Source organism: Pseudochaenichthys georgianus, chromosome 12 (genome assembly GCF_902827115.2).
Source record: "Pseudochaenichthys georgianus chromosome 12, fPseGeo1.2, whole genome shotgun sequence".
NCBI lineage: Eukaryota > Metazoa > Chordata > Actinopteri > Perciformes > Channichthyidae > Pseudochaenichthys > Pseudochaenichthys georgianus.
The window spans coordinates 4,917,868-4,941,521 of record NC_047514.1 but is presented as its reverse complement, the minus strand read 5'-3'; the positions used below and the strand labels follow the sequence as shown (position 1 = coordinate 4,941,521).

The window sequence follows — 23,654 nt, the reverse complement described above, 5'->3', positions numbered from 1 at the left end:
TCGTATCACAGTTTAATCTGAGCGGATCACTGTTTACCACAGCTCTCCACGCTGCGTTGGAGATGGGTGGAAACAACTCAGACAGACTGTATGTTTCACTAACAGGCGGTATGAAAGTATAAACGGGTCTCAAATCAACGATACATGATACAAATATAAGACTGACAACAAGAACAAGCCACATACATCGTATCACAGTTTATCCTGGGCGGAGCACTCCACAGCTGAAGACTTCTCCACGCTGCTTTCAAACTGTGAGTAAACAACGTGTGCTTCACTTGGAGGCTGTCTGAAGGTGTACACAGGTCTCAGATGGACTTGGTATCACATTAAGAATGGTATTCAGTAATAAGTCTGGCAACAATAAATGGTTTAAATTATGTATTCAAGTTTGCAATGTTTTGAACACACATACCCAGTCACATCGTGTGTCTTTTTGTAGTTCTCGCTGTACGCGTCCGCATATCGGCATCGCAACCACAACCTCACACACTGGTACTGAATGTGCATCAAAGTGTTCCTATGGAGCCAAATATACCAAAAGATGTATGTAAACGACAGAAGAAGCGATCGAAATGTGTATTTCCTGGTTATTCGACAAAGGCCACGCCCCTGATAAATCTGCCTATACCGTTATAGAATATCACCAGTTGTTCGGCCCACATCTTGTTCGGTAACACCTGTTGTCCATAACTGCGCTCAGCAACTTCACCATAATGCTGGTAAGTTGTCACTTTTTTGTATTTTAAGTATCTCTCCGTGTTGGAGTGCAATGTTAGGTCATTTAGCGTGTGACACATGTGATATACTTTACGTTGCATATACCAAGAGAGGAGCATAATGGAAAGTGTTTGTGAGTTGCTGACCCACAAAGACAGTGTGTTCCCTTTCGGAGAGTAGGGGGGTAACAGTAGCAGTCACAGCAAGTAAAGACATGTTAACGTTTAGGCTGTTTTCTTAAAGGGATGGTAATATTGCTGAGATCACGTGTGTGGGAACATATGTTACAAAACCTCATAACTCTTTCGGTTATTGCAAACTATTATGCAAATGTGTCTGACTGATTCATTTGGACACCACCTTTGAAAACTATGAAACTCTGACATGGCATGGTTATATCATCTAGGGCTGCAACTGTTTCAAATAATCTTTAATATCTTTAAAATGCCTGAACATAGTGAAATGTCCATGCATTTTCTTACAATTTCCAAGGAAATATCCATAAATATATTGTTCTGTGAGTGAGTAGATATAATATTAAACAAAGAAAATAAGGAAACATTTGAGTGCCTGGGAAAAAAACTGCATAAATGACGTGGAATGAATGCTATATGTATGCTATTTACAAAAATAGTTGGCAGTTTTAGTTTTTTTGGTCGGCTACCCTTGCAAATTGAATGTCATCACAACACTATCCTCCTGAAAGTGTGCCTGGCTTCTTCCATCGTGAATCATAGTCTAATAACTAGTTTAATTTCATTTCTGTAAGGAAGCCAAACATGTCAGTACAGTATGATCAAAGAGGGTCAATGAGAAGACACTTAATGGAAACCATGACAACCAAATTGCTTTAATAGAAAATGTGCAAAATCTTTGCATGTTGGTGCGCATCATGCATTTCCAACATGCATACCAACAGCTACATGGCAGAATTAAAAAGAAATGTCATAAATTAAGGTGCTTGACATGAATTTTAAAAAGTACATGTGGGCTAAAAGCACGCACAAGAACAGATACAGTCCTTTGGAAGTGTACCGAGGGTGTTTGTAGTAGACATACGACCCTTGCAGTTTGCAGTATCAACATTCGGCATGCAAACAAATATCAGCTTTTCTCAGGCGGTTTAGAAGATAAGCTCTCAATGATCAGTGTAACAGGCCATAGGTTATATTGTTGACTCAAGTGTCTATATTTTGACTTTCTAAGTGATGAATCATGCTGCCTTAAAGACTCTTGTCCTTGTTATCACTATTACAACACTGTGGCACTGATTACATATTGCTTCGCCCTGTTGCTGTTGTTTGCTTCCTGACAATTTAACATACAAATAATGGGTGTTGCGTAAATCTTAGACCTAGTCAATACTGTGGAGATACACAGGTCAGAATGATCAAACAATAAATGGTGAAACAAACAGAGTTGTCTTTCTGGTTATTTATTTGAAGCTTCAAAGACACAGGTCTCACAGAGTATAGGATAGTCTGCAGGAGTGTGCGCAATAGTCACAAAATAGCAAAGCTTATATACAATATACGGCAGGCAGACAGAGTTTTGTGTAGCTAGGCGGAACGCCTCAGAAATCTGCTTTCACACGGATGTCTCATATTGTTATGGGAGTTCAAACTTTGTGTGAAGAGGAGTAGTTTCAACATAGTCTGCCAAATCAGCTCTGTGGCCTTGAAGAGCTTGGGAATAATAACCCTCATTAGAGTATGAAGAGAAAATGGCACATATCAGGAAATGGTACAGTAGTGTTAGACAATGCTTTTAGAAGCATTTGGTTTTACCATATAAGGTAACATAAGAAATTGCCACTACATGGGATATAAGTGGAAGGTATAAAAGCAATAAACTACACTTTCATTATTCTGCAGAACATTTTTGCTCTTTTCAAGATGTTAGGGTTAGGCATCATTTTTTAAAATAACAATGTGCTAACCATGCTGCGGTTTGGCTACATGGGGTCATAGTTCATTAGAAGCCTGAAATGGCGATACACCTGAGCAGTCAGACCTTTAACAAAGCTTAATGGTAGCAGAATGTATTTGGCATATTATTATTATAATAATAATAATAATAATACATGGTATTTATTTAGTGCTTTTCCAGGTGCTCAAAGACCTTACATTACAAGTTAGACTCTTTATCCAATGCGACTTACATGCACTCAATACTGTGGACAATACCCAGAGGAGCAATTTGGGGCGAAGTGCGGCAAAGACACAACGACGCTGACTGCAGTGGGTGTCAAGGTGGGATCTGAAGATGAGCTCACTAACCGACTGAAGGATAAGAAATAAGATAAGAAAAGGCGAAATATAGACTTGATTGTCGTATGATCTGTCGTAGCAGCTTTAAAATCAGCTGTGGTCTAGAGCAGGGGTTCCCAACCCCCGGTCCGCGGACCGGTACCGGGCCGCGGAGGTGTTACTGCCGGGCCGCGAAATAGCTGTGAGTTTATCGTAATATTTGCAGAATTATAAATATATAAAAATATTTGCATAATTTGCAATAATTTTTGCACCTATAATACCAGTCATATTATTTCATACAGTAGCCTGGTTAAACTTTCACTAGAAAACTGTTAAAAATGCCATGGCTTTTATGATGTTCCGAGGGATTCGGCGGCTCAGGGTCTCAGCCTCTCGTGCGCACGAGAAAGTTACCGGTGCGCCAAGTAGGAAGAGGAGCGCACAGGAGACAACCGTTTAATTGCAGACTGTTATGTTTACGTGGGGAAATGGCAGTGCATACATTATTTGAGATATAGTTCAAACTCGTACTTCATTTTAAGGACATGTCGGCCAGGGATGTAGAGCTATTTGTTTAAGCACCGCATTGGCAAAACAGGAGAGTAAACCAGTCTGCCTTGATCTATGAATTTATGTCCCGGACTCTCGCGGTATCTGCTGCCCGCAGCTGTTTTATAGAAGGAAAGCCTCCTTCACTTCATGAAATGGCTGCAGCATCAGGAGGCAGCGGGACGTGTAACTCCGCCTCTGAGAAGTAAAGCACCAGCGGGTAAAGATGTGCCTTTTTACGCATCGCCTTCGCCGTGTTTACCTTCATCAGAACAGTTTAAGAGTGAGAGTGCAGGTTACGTGTTAATCACACACACCTCTACAGACATCGAACTGCCCGATTACTCCCCCTTTTATTAGTTTTATGAAGGAGATGTCCAGTTACCAAGGCACATGATGTGTGTGTGTGTGTCAGCTCAGCTCTGTGTGTTCGGTGTGTTTGTGTCTGTCCGACACCGGCATTTGTTTACTAACTCCATAGGTAACCTATATGCGGGTGTTCCCAAAATAAATTAGTTTAATCTTAATCTCGATGTAGTGCTAAATGCTGTCGGACGTGCATACAATTAGCCTCTGTTGCTACCTGCTGGTGGTGAGTAAATATTCAAATCAGTTCAAATTGACTACCGGTCCGCGATTTTTTTTTAATGTATCTGCCGGTCCTTGGCACAATAAAGGTTGGGAACCCCTGGTCTAGAGAGAATAATCAGTAAGGTAACAAACGGACAGCAACACAATATTCGTATTAAAATCAATACGCATCTTTATACTTGCAAACTTGACATCCCCTCTAACGGAGAACGTCCTGTTCTGAGTAAAACAGGCTCTCTTTATAAGAGAGACATCAAAGCAGATTTACATTACAACAACATTCTGGGAGGCCAGCTGATACCCTCTCTGACACTGTATGCAAAACCATCACATCCTACAAGACAGTGGGATATACAGATACCCCCTCTGGCACTGTATGCAAAACCATCACACCCTACAAGACAGTGGGATATATAGATACCCCCTCTGGCACTGTAAGGCAAGGCAAGGCAAGTTTATTTATATAGCACCTTTCAACACAAGGCAATTCAAAGTGCTTTACAAAAAACGAAAGACATTAAGAAAATGGCGTTTAAAATCAGCCATTAAAAAGAAAAGATAATAAAAGAAACATTAAAAGAAAAAATACATGGATAAAAGTTACAGTGCAGTCTAAGATATGAATAGTTCAATTAAAAGCAGCGGCAAAAAAAAAGTCTTTAGTCTGGATTTAAAAGTAGTCAGAGTTGCAGCGCACCTGCAGGTTTCTGGGAGTTTGTTCCAGATATTTGGAGCATAATAACTGAACGCTGCTTTTCCATGTTTAGTTCTGATTCTGGGGACAGAAAGCTGACCAGTCCCTGAAGACCTGAGAGATCTGGATGGTTCATAATTGCTGTGACATTAGTCTTTTAATCCTAGACATGTTCTTTAGGTGATAGTAGGCTGATTTAGTAACTGTTTTAATGTAACTGTTGAAACTCAGATCAGAGTCCATGACTACACCTAGATGTCTGGCTTTATCTGTTGTTTTGAACATTGCAGACTGAAGCTCAGCGCTAACTTTTATACGTTCTGCCTTGGCTCCAAAGACCATTACCTCAGTTTTATCTTTGTTTAATTAGAGAAAGTTCTGACACATCCAGTCATTGATTTGTTCAATGCTCTTACTCAGTGTTTGAATTGGAGCATAGTCTCCTGGTGAAATTGTTACGTAAATTTGTGTGTCATCCGCATAGCTATGGTAACTATAGGTTACTTACGTAAACCCAGTTACGGCTCATCGCGGAGCAAACGGAAGCATCAATCTCATTACGCCAATCCTGATTGGCTGGTGATCTTGACGTCAGCGTCAGGGAAATCACCCCCTATAAGTAGCTTGCGCCACAACGCATGCGTCATTCAAAATAAGCACCTCTTCTCGCTTCACCGCAGCAAGGAGGGCCGTCTGGTGAGACATCTCACTTCATGTTACTCTGAGACTGGGGTTACGTAAGTAACCTGTAGTTCTCATTCATAACACTCCGTTCGATGTCTCACTATGTGATATTGTAGCTCCCGTATTGCCAGACGAGCTTATCTCGAAAATCACAGATCAACCAGAACTTAACAGGTGGAGTCCCGACTCAACAAGGTGCCCAGCACTGCTCGGGCCACGCTTGGAGCGGAGACGTCTAGCCTGTAAAAGCGGACAAAAGTGAGCGGCGAAGACCAGCTCGCCGCTGCACAGATGTCTTGGATGGAAACACCCTTGAACAAAGCCCAGGATGTAGCCAGGCCCCGAGTCGAGTGAGCCCGCAGACCCGAAGGTGCTTGCAAACCCTGACTCGTATAGGCCAAAGCAATGGCCTCCACAATCCAGTGGGAGAGCCGTTGCTTAGTAACAGGCTTGCCCTTGTGAGGGTTAGCCCAGGACACGAAGAGTTGGTCATTAAGACGAAGCTCCTTTGATCTGTCCATATATGTGTGCAAAGCCCGGACTGGACACAACAGATCCTGCTGCTGCTCCCCGGAGGAAACCAGCGGCGGAGGAAATGCCTCAATATCAATTGGGGTACACGAACCAACCACCTTTGGTGTAAAGGCAGGGTTGGGCTTCAACAACACTCTCGTTTGCCCTGGGGCGAACTGAGTGCATGAGGGATGTACAGACAGTGCATGAATATCGCTGACCCGCTTGGCGGATGCCAGGGCCAGTAACAGCAATGTCTTGAGTGACAGATGTTTCATGTCAGCTCCTTCCAGGGGTTCAAATGGGGTCATTTTGAGCCCATTTAAAACCACTGCCAGGTCCCATAAGGGCACCAGCGACCTGGAGACAGGGAGGAGCCTGCGCGCTCCCTTCATAAAACGGCAGACCAAAGGATGTTGGCTAGCCGTCTTACCCTCAAAGCCCACATGGCATGCAGCAATAGCAGCCAGGTACACCTTGATCGTGGAGAAAGCTCTGTGTTTATCGATCAAGTCCTGTAGGAATGATAAAATCACCCCGACAGGACATTGAAAAGAGATGTGTCCTTCTTGAAGGCACCACTCCTCAAACACCCTCCACTTACAGTCATAAAGAGACCTGGTGGAGGAAGCTCTCGCACTCTGAATAGTGTTTATCACCTTCTGAGGGAGTCCCACTGTCTTCAGATTGTACCACTCACGGGTCAGTGCCCCGCGCTCTGGGCAACACATCCTCACTCCCAGGTCGGCCTATGTTGACGTTATGTCAAGTCCCCTGTGACGGCAGATGTCGTGAGTATCTCCTGCTGTATGCTCCTTAGAGCCAGCTGAGATGTCACGCTTACGGCTCCAGCCGGCACTGCGCATGCGCGTGACGGTGGTGCCTTTCCAGCTCCAGCCAGTGTCAGTGTCAGTGGCCCTTTCTCATTTAATCAAATCCTCCTCCTCGACTCCTCGGTCCTCCGGTAGTGACCCGGAAATGAATTTTAGCGCGCCATGTTGAAAAACATCTAATTTCTCTAAATTCAATTTGAGGACCGAGGACCGAGCGTCGAGGAGGCTCTCTGGAGGGGCTCTAACCGAGGATACACTGATGGGTCCTCCACGGTCCTCCACGGCTCCTTCATGGATGCATTTCCGGCAACAGAGATGTTTCAAAGAGTCGTGACGCACGGCCGGACTTATCTCAGCCAATGACAGCTCTGCATGCATCCCCTGGATATTATTTTATTAACTGCTTTCATCGCGACGCGATGTTTACAGAGAGAACAGCTGTGAGGTCCGTGCAGAAAGCAGAGCAGTGTGTATAATATATATCACTCCGTATAACAGACCTGCTCTCTTTATTTGCTTTAGTTTAGTAGATATCTACAAAGAGTCGATATTTTTCTAAAACCATTTAGTGCTTCACAATAAAATACACAACGGCTGTAGCCTGTTTTAGGAGCTGTGTGTGTGGTGTAGGTGTGTGTGGTACAGTGTGTGCATAGATGCAGCGGACAGACAAGTCTCAGTTGGTTTGGTGTCCTATGCTTACTTGTAATACTTGTAAATACAACTTTTGGCCCGTAATTTATTTCCCTCATTGTAGCGACCAGAGAGGAGAGAGGGGGAGGGGGATATATCCAGTCTCTGATAGTGTTACGTTATTATGAGTGCTCTGTTTGATTCTGAAATTGTATATATTTATATAAATATATACATATATATGTGTGTGTGCGTGTCCGCATCTGTAGCCTGTTATTGTCTCATTATACTGCACTGTGAATGAATCAAAGTAAATATATAAGTCATCATGAACACATCTGTCCATCAGACAGAGGGCTGCTGTGCCTCCTGTCATCATTAATGGACGTCTCTTTAAAATAACCGCTCAGAGGAGAGGAGTTCTCATTTCTCTAACCGCCTGCTGCTTCCCCTCCTCTCTCCTCGGTTCCCCTCCTCGGCTCCTCCGCTCGCATCTCCTGTGGGCGGGACTAAGTATCGAGGATAGGAGTCGAGGAGGGGAGTTCGAGAAATGAGAAAGGGCCAGTCTCACTACCCGATCATGGATGTATAATAATACCCGATCCGTCCCCCTGCCCGATCGGTACTGCGCATGTGCGAAATGGTCCGGACGACAATCCAAGATGGACACTTGACACAGTGGCTTTTAGCAAAGCTCAAAAAGAAAAACCGAGAGATGAGTTATTGTTATTACAACGTGACTTCACTATTATTTAACAACTCTTTGTATGGGGTTATTTTATTTAGGGTTAAGTACATTGTCAGAATAAGTGAGGAATGGATTTAACTTCTGTTGGACAGCCATATGCCATACATGTTTGCATACATTCACAGTAAATATGTATTCAGTATGATAGCTGTCTAACAGAAGTTAAATTCATTTCTCACTTATTCTGACAATGTACTTAACCCCAAATAAAAGAACCCCATAAAAAGAGTTGTTAAATAATAATGAAGTCACGTTGTATTAACAATAACTCATCTCTCTCGAGTTTTCTTTTTGAGCTTTGCTAAAAGCCACTGTGTCAAGTGTCCATCTTGGGTTGCCGTCCGGAGTTGTCCAATATGGCGGACCATCTCGCACATGCGCAGTACCGATCGGGCAGGGGGACGGATCGGGTAGTGACAGTCAGGCCCAATCCCAAACCACTCCCTCGACCCTACCCCACCGTGATGGAGTGAACTCCGTCTGTAGCCACACTCGCAGCTCAACGAGGCTCCCTCCTGTCAGATGGAGGGAGTAAACACAGCAGCAAGCTTTGGGACGGCCTCCCCTCTCTCAGCAGGAACAGGAAATGCCGTAACTGTATGTAACAACGGTTTCAAATCAGCATCTCTTAGACAAAACGTTTAAATGAATAACTCAAATACAACTCCAAACATCTTTCATTGTGTTTCAAAGCTCTTTTAGTTTTAAACCTGATGTTTATAAGCTTCTTAGTTTTTGCAACGGTCTGTAAATATACCCAACTTTATAATAAAATGCACACATTTACCTTTTTCTAGACTAAACACAGGTTTGATCCTAAGTTAAAAACATATGAGGTCATCATGAGGTTGTTAACATCGCAGTTTATCAGTGGATGTTTGCTGGAACTACTTGTTAACAGCGTGTTTCCTGACGGACACACACAGCGTGACTCCGGTCAGGTAGAGACCCGTCTCAAGTCAGCACCGCTGCAGACTCGCTGTTTGAGGGCTTGATAGCCCACTCCCCCTCCACACTCGTTGCTTTGGAACAGCCCTCAATATGGCGGACCCTCCGCGTGAACGCGCAAACGGAGGGGTAGGGTGTAGGTGTAGGTGTAGGGGGCGGTTTGGGAATGGGCCTCAGTACCAGATGTGTTCGGGCTGTCACTACCCGATCCGTCCCCTGCCCGATCGGTACTGCGCATGTGCGAGATGGTCCGCCATATTGGAGCAATAAACTACACTTTCATTATTCTGCAGAACATTTTTGCTCTTTTCAAGATGTTAGGGTTAGGCATCATTTTTTAAAATAACAATGTGCTAACCATGCTGCGGTTTGGCTACATGGGGTCATAGTTCATTAGAAGCCTGAAATGGCGATACACCTGAGCAGTCAGACCTTTAACAAAGCTTAATGGTAGCAGAATGTATTTGGCATATTATTATTATTATTATAATAATAATAATACATGGTATTTATTTAGTGCTTTTCCAGGTGCTCAAAGACCTTACATTACAAGTTAGACTCTTTATCCAATGCGACTTACATGCACTCAATACTGTGGACAATACCCAGAGGAGCAATTTGGGGCGAAGTGCGGCAAAGACACAACGACGCTGACTGCAGTGGGTGTCAAGGTGGGATCTGAAGATGAGCTCACTAACCGACTGAAGGATAAGAAATAAGATAAGAAAAGGCGAAATATAGACTTGATTGTCGTATGATCTGTCGTAGCAGCTTTAAAATCAGCTGTGGTCTAGAGCAGGGGTTCCCAACCCCCGGTCCGCGGACCGGTACCGGGCCGCGGAGGTGTTACTGCCGGGCCGCGAAATAGCTGTGAGTTTATCGTAATATTTGCAGAATTATAAATATATAAAAATATTTGCATAATTTGCAATAATTGTTGCACCTATAATACCAGTCATATTATTTCATCCAGTAGCCTGGTTAAACTTTCACTAGAAAACTGTTAAAAATGCCATGGCTTTTATGATGTTCCGAGGGATTCGGCGGCTCAGGGTCTCAGCCTCTCGTGCGCACGAGAAAGTTACCGGTGCGCCAAGTAGGAAGAGGAGCGCACAGGAGACAACCGTTTAATTGCAGACTGTTATGTTTACGTGGGGAAATGGCAGTGCATACATTATTTGAGATATAGTTCAAACTCGTACTTCATTTTAAGGACATGTCGGCGAGGGGTGTAGAGCTATTTGTTTAAGCACCGCATTGGCAAAACAGGAGAGTAAACCAGTCTGCCTTGATCTATGAATTCATGTCCGGGACTCTCACGGTATCTGCTGCCCGCAGCTGTTTTATAGAAGGAAAGCCTCCTTCACTTCATGAAATGGCTGCAGCATCAGGAGGCAGCGGGACGTGTAACTCCGCCTCTGAGAAGTAAAGCACCAGCGGGTAAAGATGTGCCTTTTTACGCATCGCCTTCGCTGTGTTTACCTTCATCAGAACAGTTTAAGAGTGAGAGTGCAGGTTACGTGTTAACCACACACACATCGAACTGCCCGATTATTCCCCCTTTTATTAGTTTTATGAAGGAGATGTCCAGTTACCAAGGCACATGATGTGTGTGTGTGTCAGCTCAGCTCTGTGTGTTCGGTGTGTTTGTGTCTGTCCGACACCGGCATTTGTTTACTAACTCCATAGGTAACCTATATGCGGGTGTTCCCAAAATAAATTAGTTTAATCTTAATCTCGATGTAGTGCTAAATGCTGTCGGACGTGCATACAATTAGCCTCTGTTGCTACCTGCTGGTGGTGAGTAAATATTAAAATCAGTTCAAATTGACAACCGGCCCGCGATTTTTTTTTAATGTATCTGCCGGTCCTTGGCACAATAAAGGTTGGGAACCCCTGGTCTAGAGAGAATAATCAGTAAGGTAACAAACGGACAGCAACACAATATTCGTATTAAAATCAATACGCATCTTTATACTTGCAAACTTGACATCCCCTCTAACGGAGAACGTCCTGTTCTGAGTAAAACAGGCTCTCTTTATAAGAGAGACATCAAAGCAGATTTACATTACAACAACATTCTGGGAGGCCAGCTGATACCCTCTTTGACACTGTATGCAAAACCATCACACCCTACAAGACAGTGGGATATACAGATACCCCCTCTGGCACTGTATGCAAAACCATCACACCCTACAAGACAGTGGGATATATAGATACCCCCTCTGGCACTGTAAGGCAAGGCAAGGCAAGTTTATTTATATAGCACCTTTCAACACAAGGCAATTCAAAGTGCTTTACAAAAAACGAAAGACATTAAGAAAATGGCGTTTAAAATCAGTCATTAAAAAGAAAAGATAATAAAATAAACATTAAAAGAAAAAATACATGGATAAAAGTTACAGTGCAGTCTAAGATATGAATAGTTCAATTAAAAGCAGCGGCAAAAAGAAAAGTCTTTAGTCTGGATTTAAAAGTAGTCAGAGTTGCAGCGCACCTGCAGGTTTCTGGGAGTTTGTTCCAGATATTTGGAGCATAATAACTGAACGCTGCTTTACCATGTTTAGTTCTGACTCTGGGGACAGAAAGCTGACCCGTCCCTGAAGACCTGAGAGATCTGGATGGTTCATAATTGCTGTGACATTAGTCTTTTAATCCTAGACATGTTCTTTAGGTGATAGTAGGCTGATTTAGTAACTGTTTTAATGTAACTGTTGAAACTCAGATCAGAGTCCATGACTACACCTAGATGTCTGGCTTTATCTGTTGTTTTGAACATTGCAGACTGAAGCTCAGCGCTAACTTTTATACGTTCTGCCTTGGCTCCAAAGACCATTACCTCAGTTTTATCTTTGTTTAATTAGAGAAAGTTCTGACACATCCAGTCATTGATTTGTTCAATGCTCTTACTCAGTGTTTGAATTGGAGCATAGTCTCCTGGTGAAATTGTTACGTAAATTTGTGTGTCATCCGCATAGCTATGGTAACTATAGGTTACTTACGTAAACCCAGTTACGGCTCATCGCGGAGCAAACGGAAGCATCAATCTCATTACGCCAATCCTGATTGGCTGGTGATCTTGACGTCAGCGTCAGGGAAATCACCCCCTATAAGTAGCTTGCGCCACAACGCATGCGTCATTCAAAATAAGCACCTCTTCTCGCTTCACCATAGCAAGGAGGGCCGTCTGGTGAGACATCTCACTTCATGTTACTCTGAGACTGGGGTTACGTAAGTAACCTATAGTTCTCATTCATAACACTCCGTTCGATGTCTCACTATGTGATATTGTAGCTCCCGTATTGCCAGACGAGCTTATCTCGAAAATCACCAAACCAACCAGAATTTAACAGGTAGAGTCCCGACTCAACAAGGTGCCCAGCACTGCTCGGGCCACACTTGGAGCGGAGACGTCTAGCCTGTAAAAGCGGACAAAAGTGAGCGGCGAGGACCAGCTCGCCGCTGCACAGATGTCTTGGATGGAAACACCCTTGAACAAAGCCCAGGATGTAGCCAGGCCCCGAGTCGAGTGAGCCCGCAGACCCGAAGGTGCTTGCAGATTCTGACTCGTATAGGCCAAAGCAATTGCCTCCACAATCCAGTGGGTGGGCCGTTGCTTAGTAACAGGCTTGCCCTTGTGAGGGTTAGCCCAGGACACGAAGAGTTGGTCATTAAGACGAAGCTCCTTTGATCTGTCCATATATGTGTGCAAAGCCCGGACTGGACACAACAGATCCTGCTGCTGCTCCCCGGAGGAAACCAGCGGCGGAGGAAATGCCTCAATATCAATTGGGGTAAACGAACCAACCACCTTTGGTGTAAAGGCAGGGTTGGGCTTCAACAACACTCTCGTTTGCCCTGGGGCGAACTGAGTGCATGAGGGATGAACAGACAGTGCATGGATATCACTGACCCGCTTGGCGGATGCCAGGGCCAGTAACAGCACTGTCTTGAGTGACAGATGTTTCATGTCAGCTCCCTCCAGGGGTTCAAATGGGGTCATTTTGAGCCCATTTAAAACCACTGCCAGGTCCCATAAGGGCACCAGCGACCTGGAGACATGGAGGAGCCTGCGCGCTCCCTTCATAAAACGGCAGACCAAAGGATGTTGGCGAGCCGTCTTACCCTCAAAGCCCACATGGCATGCAGCAATAGCAGCCAGGTACACCTTGATCGTGGAGAAAGCTCTGTGTTTATCGATCAAGTCCTGTAGAAATGATAAAATCACCCCGACAGGACATTGAAAAGAGATGTGTCCTTCTTGAAGGCACCACTCCTCAAACACCCTCCACTTACAGTCGTAAAGAGACCTGGTGGAGGAAGCTCTCGCACTCTGAATAGTGTTTATCACCTTCTGAGGGAGTCCCACTGTCTTCAGATTACCACTCACGGGTCAGTGCCCCGCGCTCTGGGCAACACATCCTCACTCCCAGGTCGGCCTATGTTGACGTTATGTCAAGTCCCCTGTGTCGGCTTTTTCCAATGCAAGGTGGGGGGGGGCCCTTAGCGTCCATTTTCAGCTTTCCGGGATGTCCATATGCTTCTATGGACGCTCATGGAAGCACGGCATTCGTTTGTGTCGGCTGCCCTTAAAGGCAATGTGAGCGTCCATTCTCATTGGATAACGGAGAATTGTACACCCGGAAGTAAGTATTCCCCTTACTGTCGATTGATTTTACAGTGATATCTGCACTACTCAAAAACACCAGATTATCCTTGTTAATTACACAACATTGATTGGTTTAAATTGTGTGCAATGCTTTTGTATTTTTCCCCTTTGATTCGGAGAAACAAATGTTTTTTCGGAGTAAAGGATGGCAGAAGACACTACACTACCCAGAATCCCCAGCTATATATATATATATATATATATATATATAGCATATAGTGCCCCGTGCTCTGGGCACTGGGCAGAAATTCATTTCTCACTTATTCTGACAATGTACTTAACCCCAAATAAAAGAACCCCATAAAAAGAGTTGTTAAATAATAATGAAGTCACGTTGTATTAACAATAACTCATCTCTCTCGAGTTTTCTTTTTGAGCTTTGCTAAAAGCCACTGTGTCAAGTGTCCATCTTGGGTTGCCGTCCGGAGTTGTCCAATATGGCGGACCATCTCGCACATGCGCAGTACCGATCGGGCAGGGGGACGGATCGGGTAGTGACAGTCAGGCCCAATCCCAAACCACTCCCTCGACCCTACCCCACCGTGATGGAGTGAACTCCGTCTGTAGCCACACTCGCAGCTCAACGAGGCTCCCTCCTGTCAGATGGAGGGAGTAAACACAGCAGCAAGCTTTGGGACGGCCTCCCCTCTCTCCGGCAGAAACAGGAAATGCCGTAACTGTATGTAACAACGGTTTCAAATCAGCATCTCTTAGACAAAAAGTTTAAATTAATATCTCAAATAAAACTCCAAACATCTTTCATTGTGTTTCAAAGCTCTTTTAGTTTTAAACTTGATGCTTATAAGCTTCTTAGTTTTTGCAACGGTCTGTAAATATACCCAACTTTATAATAAAATGCACACATTTACCTTTTTCTAGACTAAACACAGGTTTGATCCTAAGTTAAAAACATATGAGGTCATCATGAGGTTGTTAACATCGCAGTTTATCAGTGGATGTTTGCTGGAACTACTTGTTAACAGCGTGTTTCCTGACGGACACACACAGCGTGACTCCGGTCAGGTAGAGACCCGTCCGCTGCAGACTCGCTGTTTGAGGGCTTGATAGCCCACTCCCCCTCCACACTCGTTGCTTTGGAACAGCCCTCAATATGGCGGACCCTCCGCGTGAACGCGCAAACGGAGGGGTAGGGGTAGGGTGTAGGGGGCGGTTTGGGAATGGGACTCAGTACCAGATGTGTTCGGGCTACCAGATATGTTCGGGTGTATTTCCGTCACATCCGTCATTCGTCATATCCGTCTACTCACCTCCCTCTGCTCCCAGCGCTCTGCTGCCACACACCGGCCGTCTGCGGAACTGCAGCCGGAGGAACTCGGTACAGCTTGTTATGTGTGTGTACTTGTGCACATAAATAATGTTTCTAATTATTTACAATTAAAAAATATATATATTCTGCGTTACTTTAGCCATCACTTTTATAAGGCCACGAGATTAGATAATTACGAAATGTGTAGATAGAATACATATCTTTCAGGTTGTTATTTTGTCATTGTTTAATGTTTTATTTACCTTTTTAGTATTTTTATATAGTATCTGAACTTTGGAGAGGAGTTGGGAGACACACGACACATCAAATCACATCTACAGATCAAGACGAAGCGCATGGAAGTACTCCTAGCGTGAACATGTTTGTGAAAACGTGTGCAAAGTCTCAGAAAATCCTAAAAATAAGCTCATATTTGAATTCCCCATAAAAAAACACATCATTCAGTAAAAACAAGGCCCCACTGATCATCTGCTCCCTGATCTCTGCGAATTGAAAGTACTTATTGCTTGAGATCGCATGCTGTGGTTTTATTAAATGTGCCTAGGACTGTCTTATGGAAGAAAGCTTTTAGATGTGCAGCTCCACTAACTTGGAACAGTCTGCAAAAAGAATGGAAAATTACCAAGCTAGTACCACTACATGTTTTTAAAGCTTGGTTGGATGCTACACAATCAGATGCTGTTGGTGCCTGTACATGTGGATAGATATGTTGTTCTGTTGTTTATGTTTTGTCTTTGATGTTATTCCATCCCATTTATCTCAACTCAAGTTAGTAGTAAATGCAGACAACTCCAAACTCATGATATTCTCAAATGGCAAAAACTTAACTTCTTTTCTCCCCAACATTTGTACTGTTCAAGGGACTGACATTTACATTGAAAGGGTCACTACATACACATATCTACTGCACACGGCCTGCAGGTCCATGCTCAGACCGGGCGAAGCTGGTGTGCTATCGCCCAGGAGAGCAGCCCTCGCTCCAGGCTTTGCAGCCTGGGCCGATGACATGAAGGTGTCCTCTTCTTGTTCATCCTCCTCGTAGTCCAGCTCGAGGACATCCTCCGCGGGTGAGACCATGGTGAGGTCTAACCGGGAGCCCCAGCTTGGTAAAGCGCGGGAATCCGTTCCCGCGTGTCTTGTCGTCACCGGGTCCCGGCCTTCCAGGGCGCGGGATTCCGGTTCTGTGGCCATAGCGGATAATGAGCCCCAGACCGACACGGAGAGGGGTTCACTCTCTGTGGCGGACGCCCCCGTGTCTTGACTGCCGGTCGGCGGGTCCATGGACATGGGGGGGGGGGGGGTCCTGTTCCGACAGGCTAGCTTGTTTTGCTAACCGTCGGCGGAGGCTCTTAACGGTGAAGCGGACACAATGTCCGCATAAGCCGGGGTTGTCGATAGCGCCTCGGGCGTGTTCCAGCCCGAGGCAGGACAAACAGACCTGGTGTGTGTCTGTGCCCGAGATCTTCAACCCGCAGCCGCAGAGTCGAGCCGCCGAGTCGAGCCGCCGAGTCGAGCCGCCGAGTCCCTGACTCCTCTGGTGTGAGGGAGAGGGGCGTCCATCTTGGTCGCCTCGTTGCGTGGAGAGGGCCCGCTCTCGACAGGTGGGACGGGAGAAAAAGGTATTACCACCTTGTCCTTAATCCGCTGAAAAAGGACGGTGTGGGTCTTTTATTCCCGGAGAATACTGACTGGTGTGGCAGTATGCTCCTTTTTAATCCTTTTCCCCTCCGTGGAGAAGAGAAAAGAAAAACTTCCTCGCTACCGTGGTGTCGGTAGAGAGGGAGCGAGCTAGCAACAGGTGTGCTGCTAGCTTGAAAAATCGGACCTACCTTACTTTCTCGGGTAAGAGAAGGGCGAGGTCGATTTTAAAAATACTAACAGCGTTAGTACTACCGTCTTCCTGCGAAGCAGAAGGAGTAGCCGGCGAGCGCCCGTCGACCGAAATGGGTATTTGGGTTCAGTCTGTGGACCATGAAGTTTGCCCGGCTACTGTAGAGATGTGCTCTGAAGCGAGAAGAGGTGTTTGAATGACGCATGCGTTGTGGCGCAAGCTACTTATAGGGGGTGATTTCCCTGACGTCAAGATCACCAGCCAATCAGGATTGGCGTAATGAGATTGATGCTTCTGTTTGCTCCGCGATGAGGCGCATCCCATAGTGCGACATCGAACGGAGTTTTATGAATGAGAACTTATGTTGTCCGTTATCTGAGCCAGTGGTAGCATGTAGATGTTAAAGAGAAGAGGCCCCAAGATGGAGCCTTGAGGTAAAAATGTAATTTGTCAACTCAGATGTGTATTTACCTATAGAAACAAAGTTGTTTCTGTCCTTTAAGTAGGATTCAAACCAATTTAGAACTGTTTACGAAAGTCCCACCCAGTTTTCTAGTCGGTCGAGTAATATGTTGTGGTCAACAGTGTCAAACGCAGCACTGAGATCTAATAATACTAAGTATGTATGCAAAACCATCACACCCTAAACACGTCTGTTGATCACACATACATTTAAGGTTCACTCCCAGAGAGATGACCTAATCAGATAAACTAAGGTTAGCAATGTTAACACATTTGATTGCACAATTTCCTTAACAGATCCATCACAGTGGTGTTTTGGCAGGAGTCTGGGGATACAATACGTATAACGCTACAGAAATGACAACTCACTATATTGAGATACTGGAGAACACACTGCCCTATAAAAAACATTTCCCAGATCAAAAAATAGTTTAATAAGCGCCATGTAATTATAATAAGATGTAAACACATCCTGGTTACATGGAATGCTCATCCTGTGACCTCCAAACCACAAGGATAGATACACACACACACACACACACACACACACACACACACACACACACACACACACACACACACACACACACACACACACACACACACACAACATTGCTCTGTCTGTCAGCCCCACAGCAGCAGCAGGTAGAACAGAGTGTGCTTTTGTTGGACCGTCCTTCCTGTGGTTGTGGGGCAAGATCAGCTGAAACACTATTTGTCTGGATCATAATTGTTTTGTTTTGTTCAAGGAATACAACAATGATATGTCGAACAAAGGAGGTATTGAGTGTGGTATTAAGAATCATTATAACGTGAGATGCTCTCAGTCATTGCAGCAGTAGATGAAGCCGAGGAGCACTGATCACAGAGCAGTGCAGGAGCGCTCAGTCTTACTGATCTTGGTGGGAAAGTGGCTGAGTCAGCGTTTCTGTAACACCTGGCCCTATTCATAAAGGTTCCCAGAACAAAGTCGCTCCTTGTGACGAAACTCTATAACTATGAGAGTAGAGCGGAGGATATTTGAATAAGTTTACGAGTTTAAAGGTAGTTTAACTGGATTTAAAGGGGATGAAAATCCTACAGATCAGAACGTGCAGGGATGTGTGCCGCCTTGTTTTCTTTAATTTGATCGCCTTATCACACCTTTTCAAAAGAATGGGTCATACCTAGCAACAAGGCAAACCACACTTTCTCAATCAGGGTACAATGTTTTATCCCTTCTTGCTCATATTTGCCTAGGAAATCATAAGATAAGACTCCTTCCTTCAGATCATATTTTTAAGAAGGTTTGTGAATATGGTCGCCTGTGCTGCATTCATCATGTTTTTCTGAATTGGAACGAAGCTTTGAAACGTAACCATAACCAGTGAAGCGTTGAGAGGTTTTAATTGTTCTCTCCTTCCTTTAGATGACTTTTGGCTGGTCGAGCAGCGTGACTCTGCTGTTTGACTTCTGGGATGTGCACGGTCCTGCAGGTAAGATGCAGAGTCTGACAAACGTCTCGCTTCAGATGACACACACACACACACACACACACACACACACACACACACACACACACACACACACACCACACACACACACACACACACACACACACACACACACACACACACACACACACACACACACACACACACACACACCGATCTAACGTCTACCGGTAGCGTTTACATCTTAGAACCAGCTAACTGTAATGCTATGCATGCCCATAGGCGGCGCGTGAGGCTCAGGTTTGGGAAGGCTAAATAACTTTTTTTACCTGACGCTGCCCGCCTCCGGCGTCTATAGAAAAGAGATAAACTCAGTGTGCGGAGTTTAAATCTCTCAAGTCATATTACAGGATAAAGGAAATACAGTTTAAACTGCCGTATGCAGAGAAGACGCCGACGTGTCGCACTTATCATTCATATTACATCATCAATCAGATCATCGATCATATAATATCATAATATATCATATATTTCCTTATCTGAGTCAGCTTCTCGAGCCGTATGGCCGTGCAACACTTACAGTGTCACATAGCCTATTGTATGCAGAAGTATTATTTTAAGCAACACATTATGTTAACGAAACACTCGAGTAATTAAAGTCAGATCCACTCGTGTCTTAGATGGAGCAGTGATATCATAAAACTATACGCTTTCAAACACTCGGTAGGCCTAGTTATTTTTTAACCAGTTGTTCCGTATTCACCTTGCAGGTGCAACTCTGTGGCTTGTATCCTGGAGTATATGTTTAAGTCATGGATGTTTAAAGCTCATGTTTGTCTAATATTAGTTTACTTTTCATTAATGAAGTGTGACGCTGCGCTGTCAGTACACTTGTCCCCGTTTGTGATTGGTCAAATGTAGCTAACCCCCGCCCCTTTCACCGTGAACGCGCTCTCAGCTGGTGAGAGAAACCCTGGCTGATTTACCGAGTTGATAACCAGCGTCGTAGGACCGCTTAGCGAGATCTCGTTTGTTAGTTTGTTGTTGTTAGTTAGTTTGCTACTCAAACATATCCAGGGTATGTTGAACTGGCTTCCTAGTACAGGGCACAGGTGTCTAGCAGCGCTAATGTCAAAGACACAGACATTATACATTATATTTGTATTTTACCAGGATGCAGTGACACAAATATTTGGGAAGGCTTAGCCCTTCCCTAGCCTACAGCACCTGCCGCCCCTGGCTATGCCTACAGACATCAGGATAACTTTATATAACATCATACTCATAGCAAGCTTGAGCAAGGGTATTTTAATATGTTTCACTTGCTGTAATGGTCGTGCCTGGGTAGCTGGAAAGAGGTTCCTGAAAAAGCCTTTTCCTCTGTGGAGGTTAGCAGCTGTCATGATTCCCATCAGTTTCACTGGAAACAAACTTTGACCTGCTTCATAATAAACTCCTGCAGTATGATAAGCCTGACCAAATATTTATTAGGCCAAGACCAATATTTAGGATTATAAAAAAAATCATATCCAGCATCAAAATACACATATAAAATCACACCACATATTTTAAATTAGTTCTAAAAGAATTGTGGAATTGTTTTATGTGCTTTCCCTCGATCTGAGGACAGTTAACCGGATTTTCTTCTCCTTTTTTTGTTGACAAATACGCTTAGCCTTTCAATGCATCACTCTTAAATGTTTTTGACACATGTGGTTGTGCTTTTAATGAAATGAACCATTATAATCTACCTTTTATTTGATACCAAATATTGTCAAGTAAACAAAGCAGTTTTAACTAGTTATGGGGGCGGTTCTCAACATACAGGTCAGTACTTGCTGTTACCATACAGTATATATCCATAATATTAAACAAAATGATCCACATTATCCCTTTTTAAAAATGTCTAACAGTTTGAGAAATGACACTAATTTGCTTTCTCAGATGCAAGAGACTCCAGGAAGTCTCTCCATACAGCCAAGAAATCACAATATTATAATGTACAGATATACATGAGGAGTATATGACCGCTATTATCGTGTGTGTGTGTGTGTGTGTGTGTGTGTGTGTGTGTGTGTGTGTGTGTGTGTGTGTGTGTGTGTGTGTGTGTGTGTGTGTGTGTGTGTGTGTGTGTGTGTGTGTGTGTGTGTGTGTGTGTGTGTGTGTGTGTGTGTGTGTGTGTGTGTGTGTGTGTGTGTGTGTGTGTGTGTGTGTGTGTGTGTGTGTGTGTGTGTGTGTGTGTGTGTGTGTGTGTGTGTGTGTGTGTGTGTGTGTGTGTGTGTGTTCAGGGATGGTGCTGTCGGTGTTTGTGGTCCTGCTGCTGACGGTGTTCTACGAGGTGCTCAAAGTGTGGAGGCTGTGGTTGAGCAGGAGTTCTAAGCTGGCCCAGCCTCAGTCTGCGTACGCCCCCCCATACTACCGCAGTGACAGCACCGCGGCGCTGGAGAGCAGCCCCTCCGAGTCCTCGCTCACCCCCATGGAGCCCCCCCCTCCCGCTGCTAACACCACACACAGGTCAGGGTCCTGAAGTAGAAATAGCAAGTCATCAGAATCACTTACTTAATGTATCGCTAGGGAATGTTTATTGCTATATATAACATTATTTTAGAATGAATGAAATAAATGGCACTTGGACTCATAAATAACTGATTAGATGTCATTTATTTTAGTCAATACTCACGTGATGACTGACATGTATATGAATTGCAACTTCACTAATTGGCAGAGGCTATATATATATATATATATTTCTATATATAGATGTATGTGACTGTGAACCTGCCATAATGGTTGAACCTAAAAAAAAATATGTACAGTTCAGTACTAGCAAAATCCATCTGGACAGACTGAACTCAAACTATTCTAATGAATACAGCATTTTAGGTAATACTTCAGGGTGGGGGGAGAAAATTGATTCATGTAAGAGTTTAGACAGATTCTAGGAGTCACTGAGAATTAAGCAACTTACCCTCATACAGTATATATGTTTGTACACGGTGTATCCCTCTCTCTCTCCTGCAGATGGCTGCTGCATGCGATCCAGACGGCCCTCCACATGCTGCAGGTGTCTCTGGGGTACATGCTGATGCTGTGCGTCATGTCCTACAACACCTGGATCTTCCTCGGGGTCGTGGTGGGCTCCGTCCTCGGGTATTTCCTCTCCTTCCCTCTCGTGGTTCACAAATGATGATATGGACACACTTCAGACACAGGGTGGATTTTATCTGTATTTTTTCCCTGAGTTAAGAGGATCCTATGCTCTGGATATTTGAGGGGGAACCACCTAATTTGAATTGTGTTGTTCTGCTTCTTAGTTGTTTTTTGTGAAAATGTGAACACTAGGCGGGGACAAGGGGAGTTCCTGGTACGCTGAAAGATAAGATGAGCAACCCAACACACTACTGCTGCATGAAACACATCTGGATATTGAAACTAAAATATAATGCACAAACTTATGTGTACTGTCTGTGAGCAGCACTGTGTCCCTCTTTAATCTGTGGCCTCAGGGCTCTTTAGAGGTCACTTTGACTGGACATACTTAGTAGTATCATTTGTCTTTGACCAGAGGAACAATATGCATATTTGTATCGTTTTTCAGGTGTTTTCTTTTATGTTAAAGGAATACAACATTGTGTTTCTGAGGCGTAATCTTGCTCATTTTATGAACTGCACACATCTGGGGAGATTGGAGTTTAGTTTAATTGGACTCCAGCATTTAATTTCTCCACAGCAGAGGAACGACAACAATGTAAAGAAGGGAAGTCAGGCTCGTGGCATATTACGGTTGTTTCTGGTCAACAGTGTCAGACTTTTCTAGATACTACACAGTCTTCTGTATTTTCCCGAAAATTCAAACTATCCCAACATTAGATATTTGAACTGTTGTTAAAGGAGATGTCTGACTATGCTGAAAAGACACAGCTACTGAAGCGTCAAGGTGAAATCATCATGACTTTTATGTTTTAAACTGTTTAAAAAGTAACGTTTGTGTGTGAACTAACATGGAAGTATTGAATACTGATTTTTGTTTTTTTGTGGTGTGTTTGAGGGAAACCTAAACGCAGACTCGCACTCGGAGCTGAGACTGGCAGTTAGAGGGCTTTTGACAGGGGTAAGAATCAGGAACTGAATCTGTGATCGCGGTACTTCTCTAATGTGTCATCTTGGTTCACGGACCTTCTCTCACGTGAAAGACAATCATGTGGTTCGTGGAAATCATTGACAACCCTTGACCTGCAAAGAAAATAACTCTGAAACCAACTTATCACGTGTTTAAACTATCCATCCATCCATCTTCTCCCGCTTATCCGTGTGTAAACTAGTTTTGGACTAATTCCAGTTAGTGGTTTGTTGAAAATAATAATACATTTCTCCTCAATGCGTTTCTGTCGCAAGAACTTGGCTGACAAGAATAAAGTTGAGGAAATAGTTGTATTCATCCATATTTTAATATGTATATACAGTTTATTGCAAGAAGGGAAAGGCACTAGACAAACAGCTGCTCACACCACAGACAGATACTTGTAATAAATAAACAGGAGAAGGTGACGGACAGTTTGTTGCATTGGAAGGAATGGTTCGGAACAAACTCTAAATGTGCCTTGGATACAGTGAGTGGTTTTATTACAGGTCACTGAATCATAAGAATGAGAGTTAAACGTTTTCCCTCATTTCTTTCAAAATAAATTGATATGTAATTGCAATTTTATAAAGATGTTTCTGCAAAGAAATATGTCTTTTGGTACTAATTCTAATAAAAATGAAGACATGAAATGATATGTTTGTACTTTATTTCCTAAATGTCCT

General features: G+C 43.9%; 1 protein-coding gene across 2 annotated transcripts; it reads left to right on the top strand.

Moving 5' to 3' along the window:
- slc31a2 (solute carrier family 31 member 2) lies at positions 1–23,624 on the top strand. 2 transcript variants are annotated; one of them, XM_034096031.1, is made up of 4 exons: positions 1–254; positions 18,824–18,890; positions 21,137–21,362; positions 21,870–23,624. In XM_034096031.1, exons 2-4 carry the CDS (start codon positions 18,824–18,826, stop codon positions 22,033–22,035), a joined length of 459 nt encoding a protein of 152 aa, XP_033951922.1. In that variant the 5' UTR covers positions 1–254; the 3' UTR covers positions 22,036–23,624. The 2 variants fall into 2 exon arrangements, with proteins under 2 accessions (XP_033951922.1, XP_033951921.1); XM_034096030.2 differs by lacking the exon at positions 1–254 and adding an exon at positions 622–722.
- Positions 23,625–23,654: the final 30 nt, after the last annotated feature.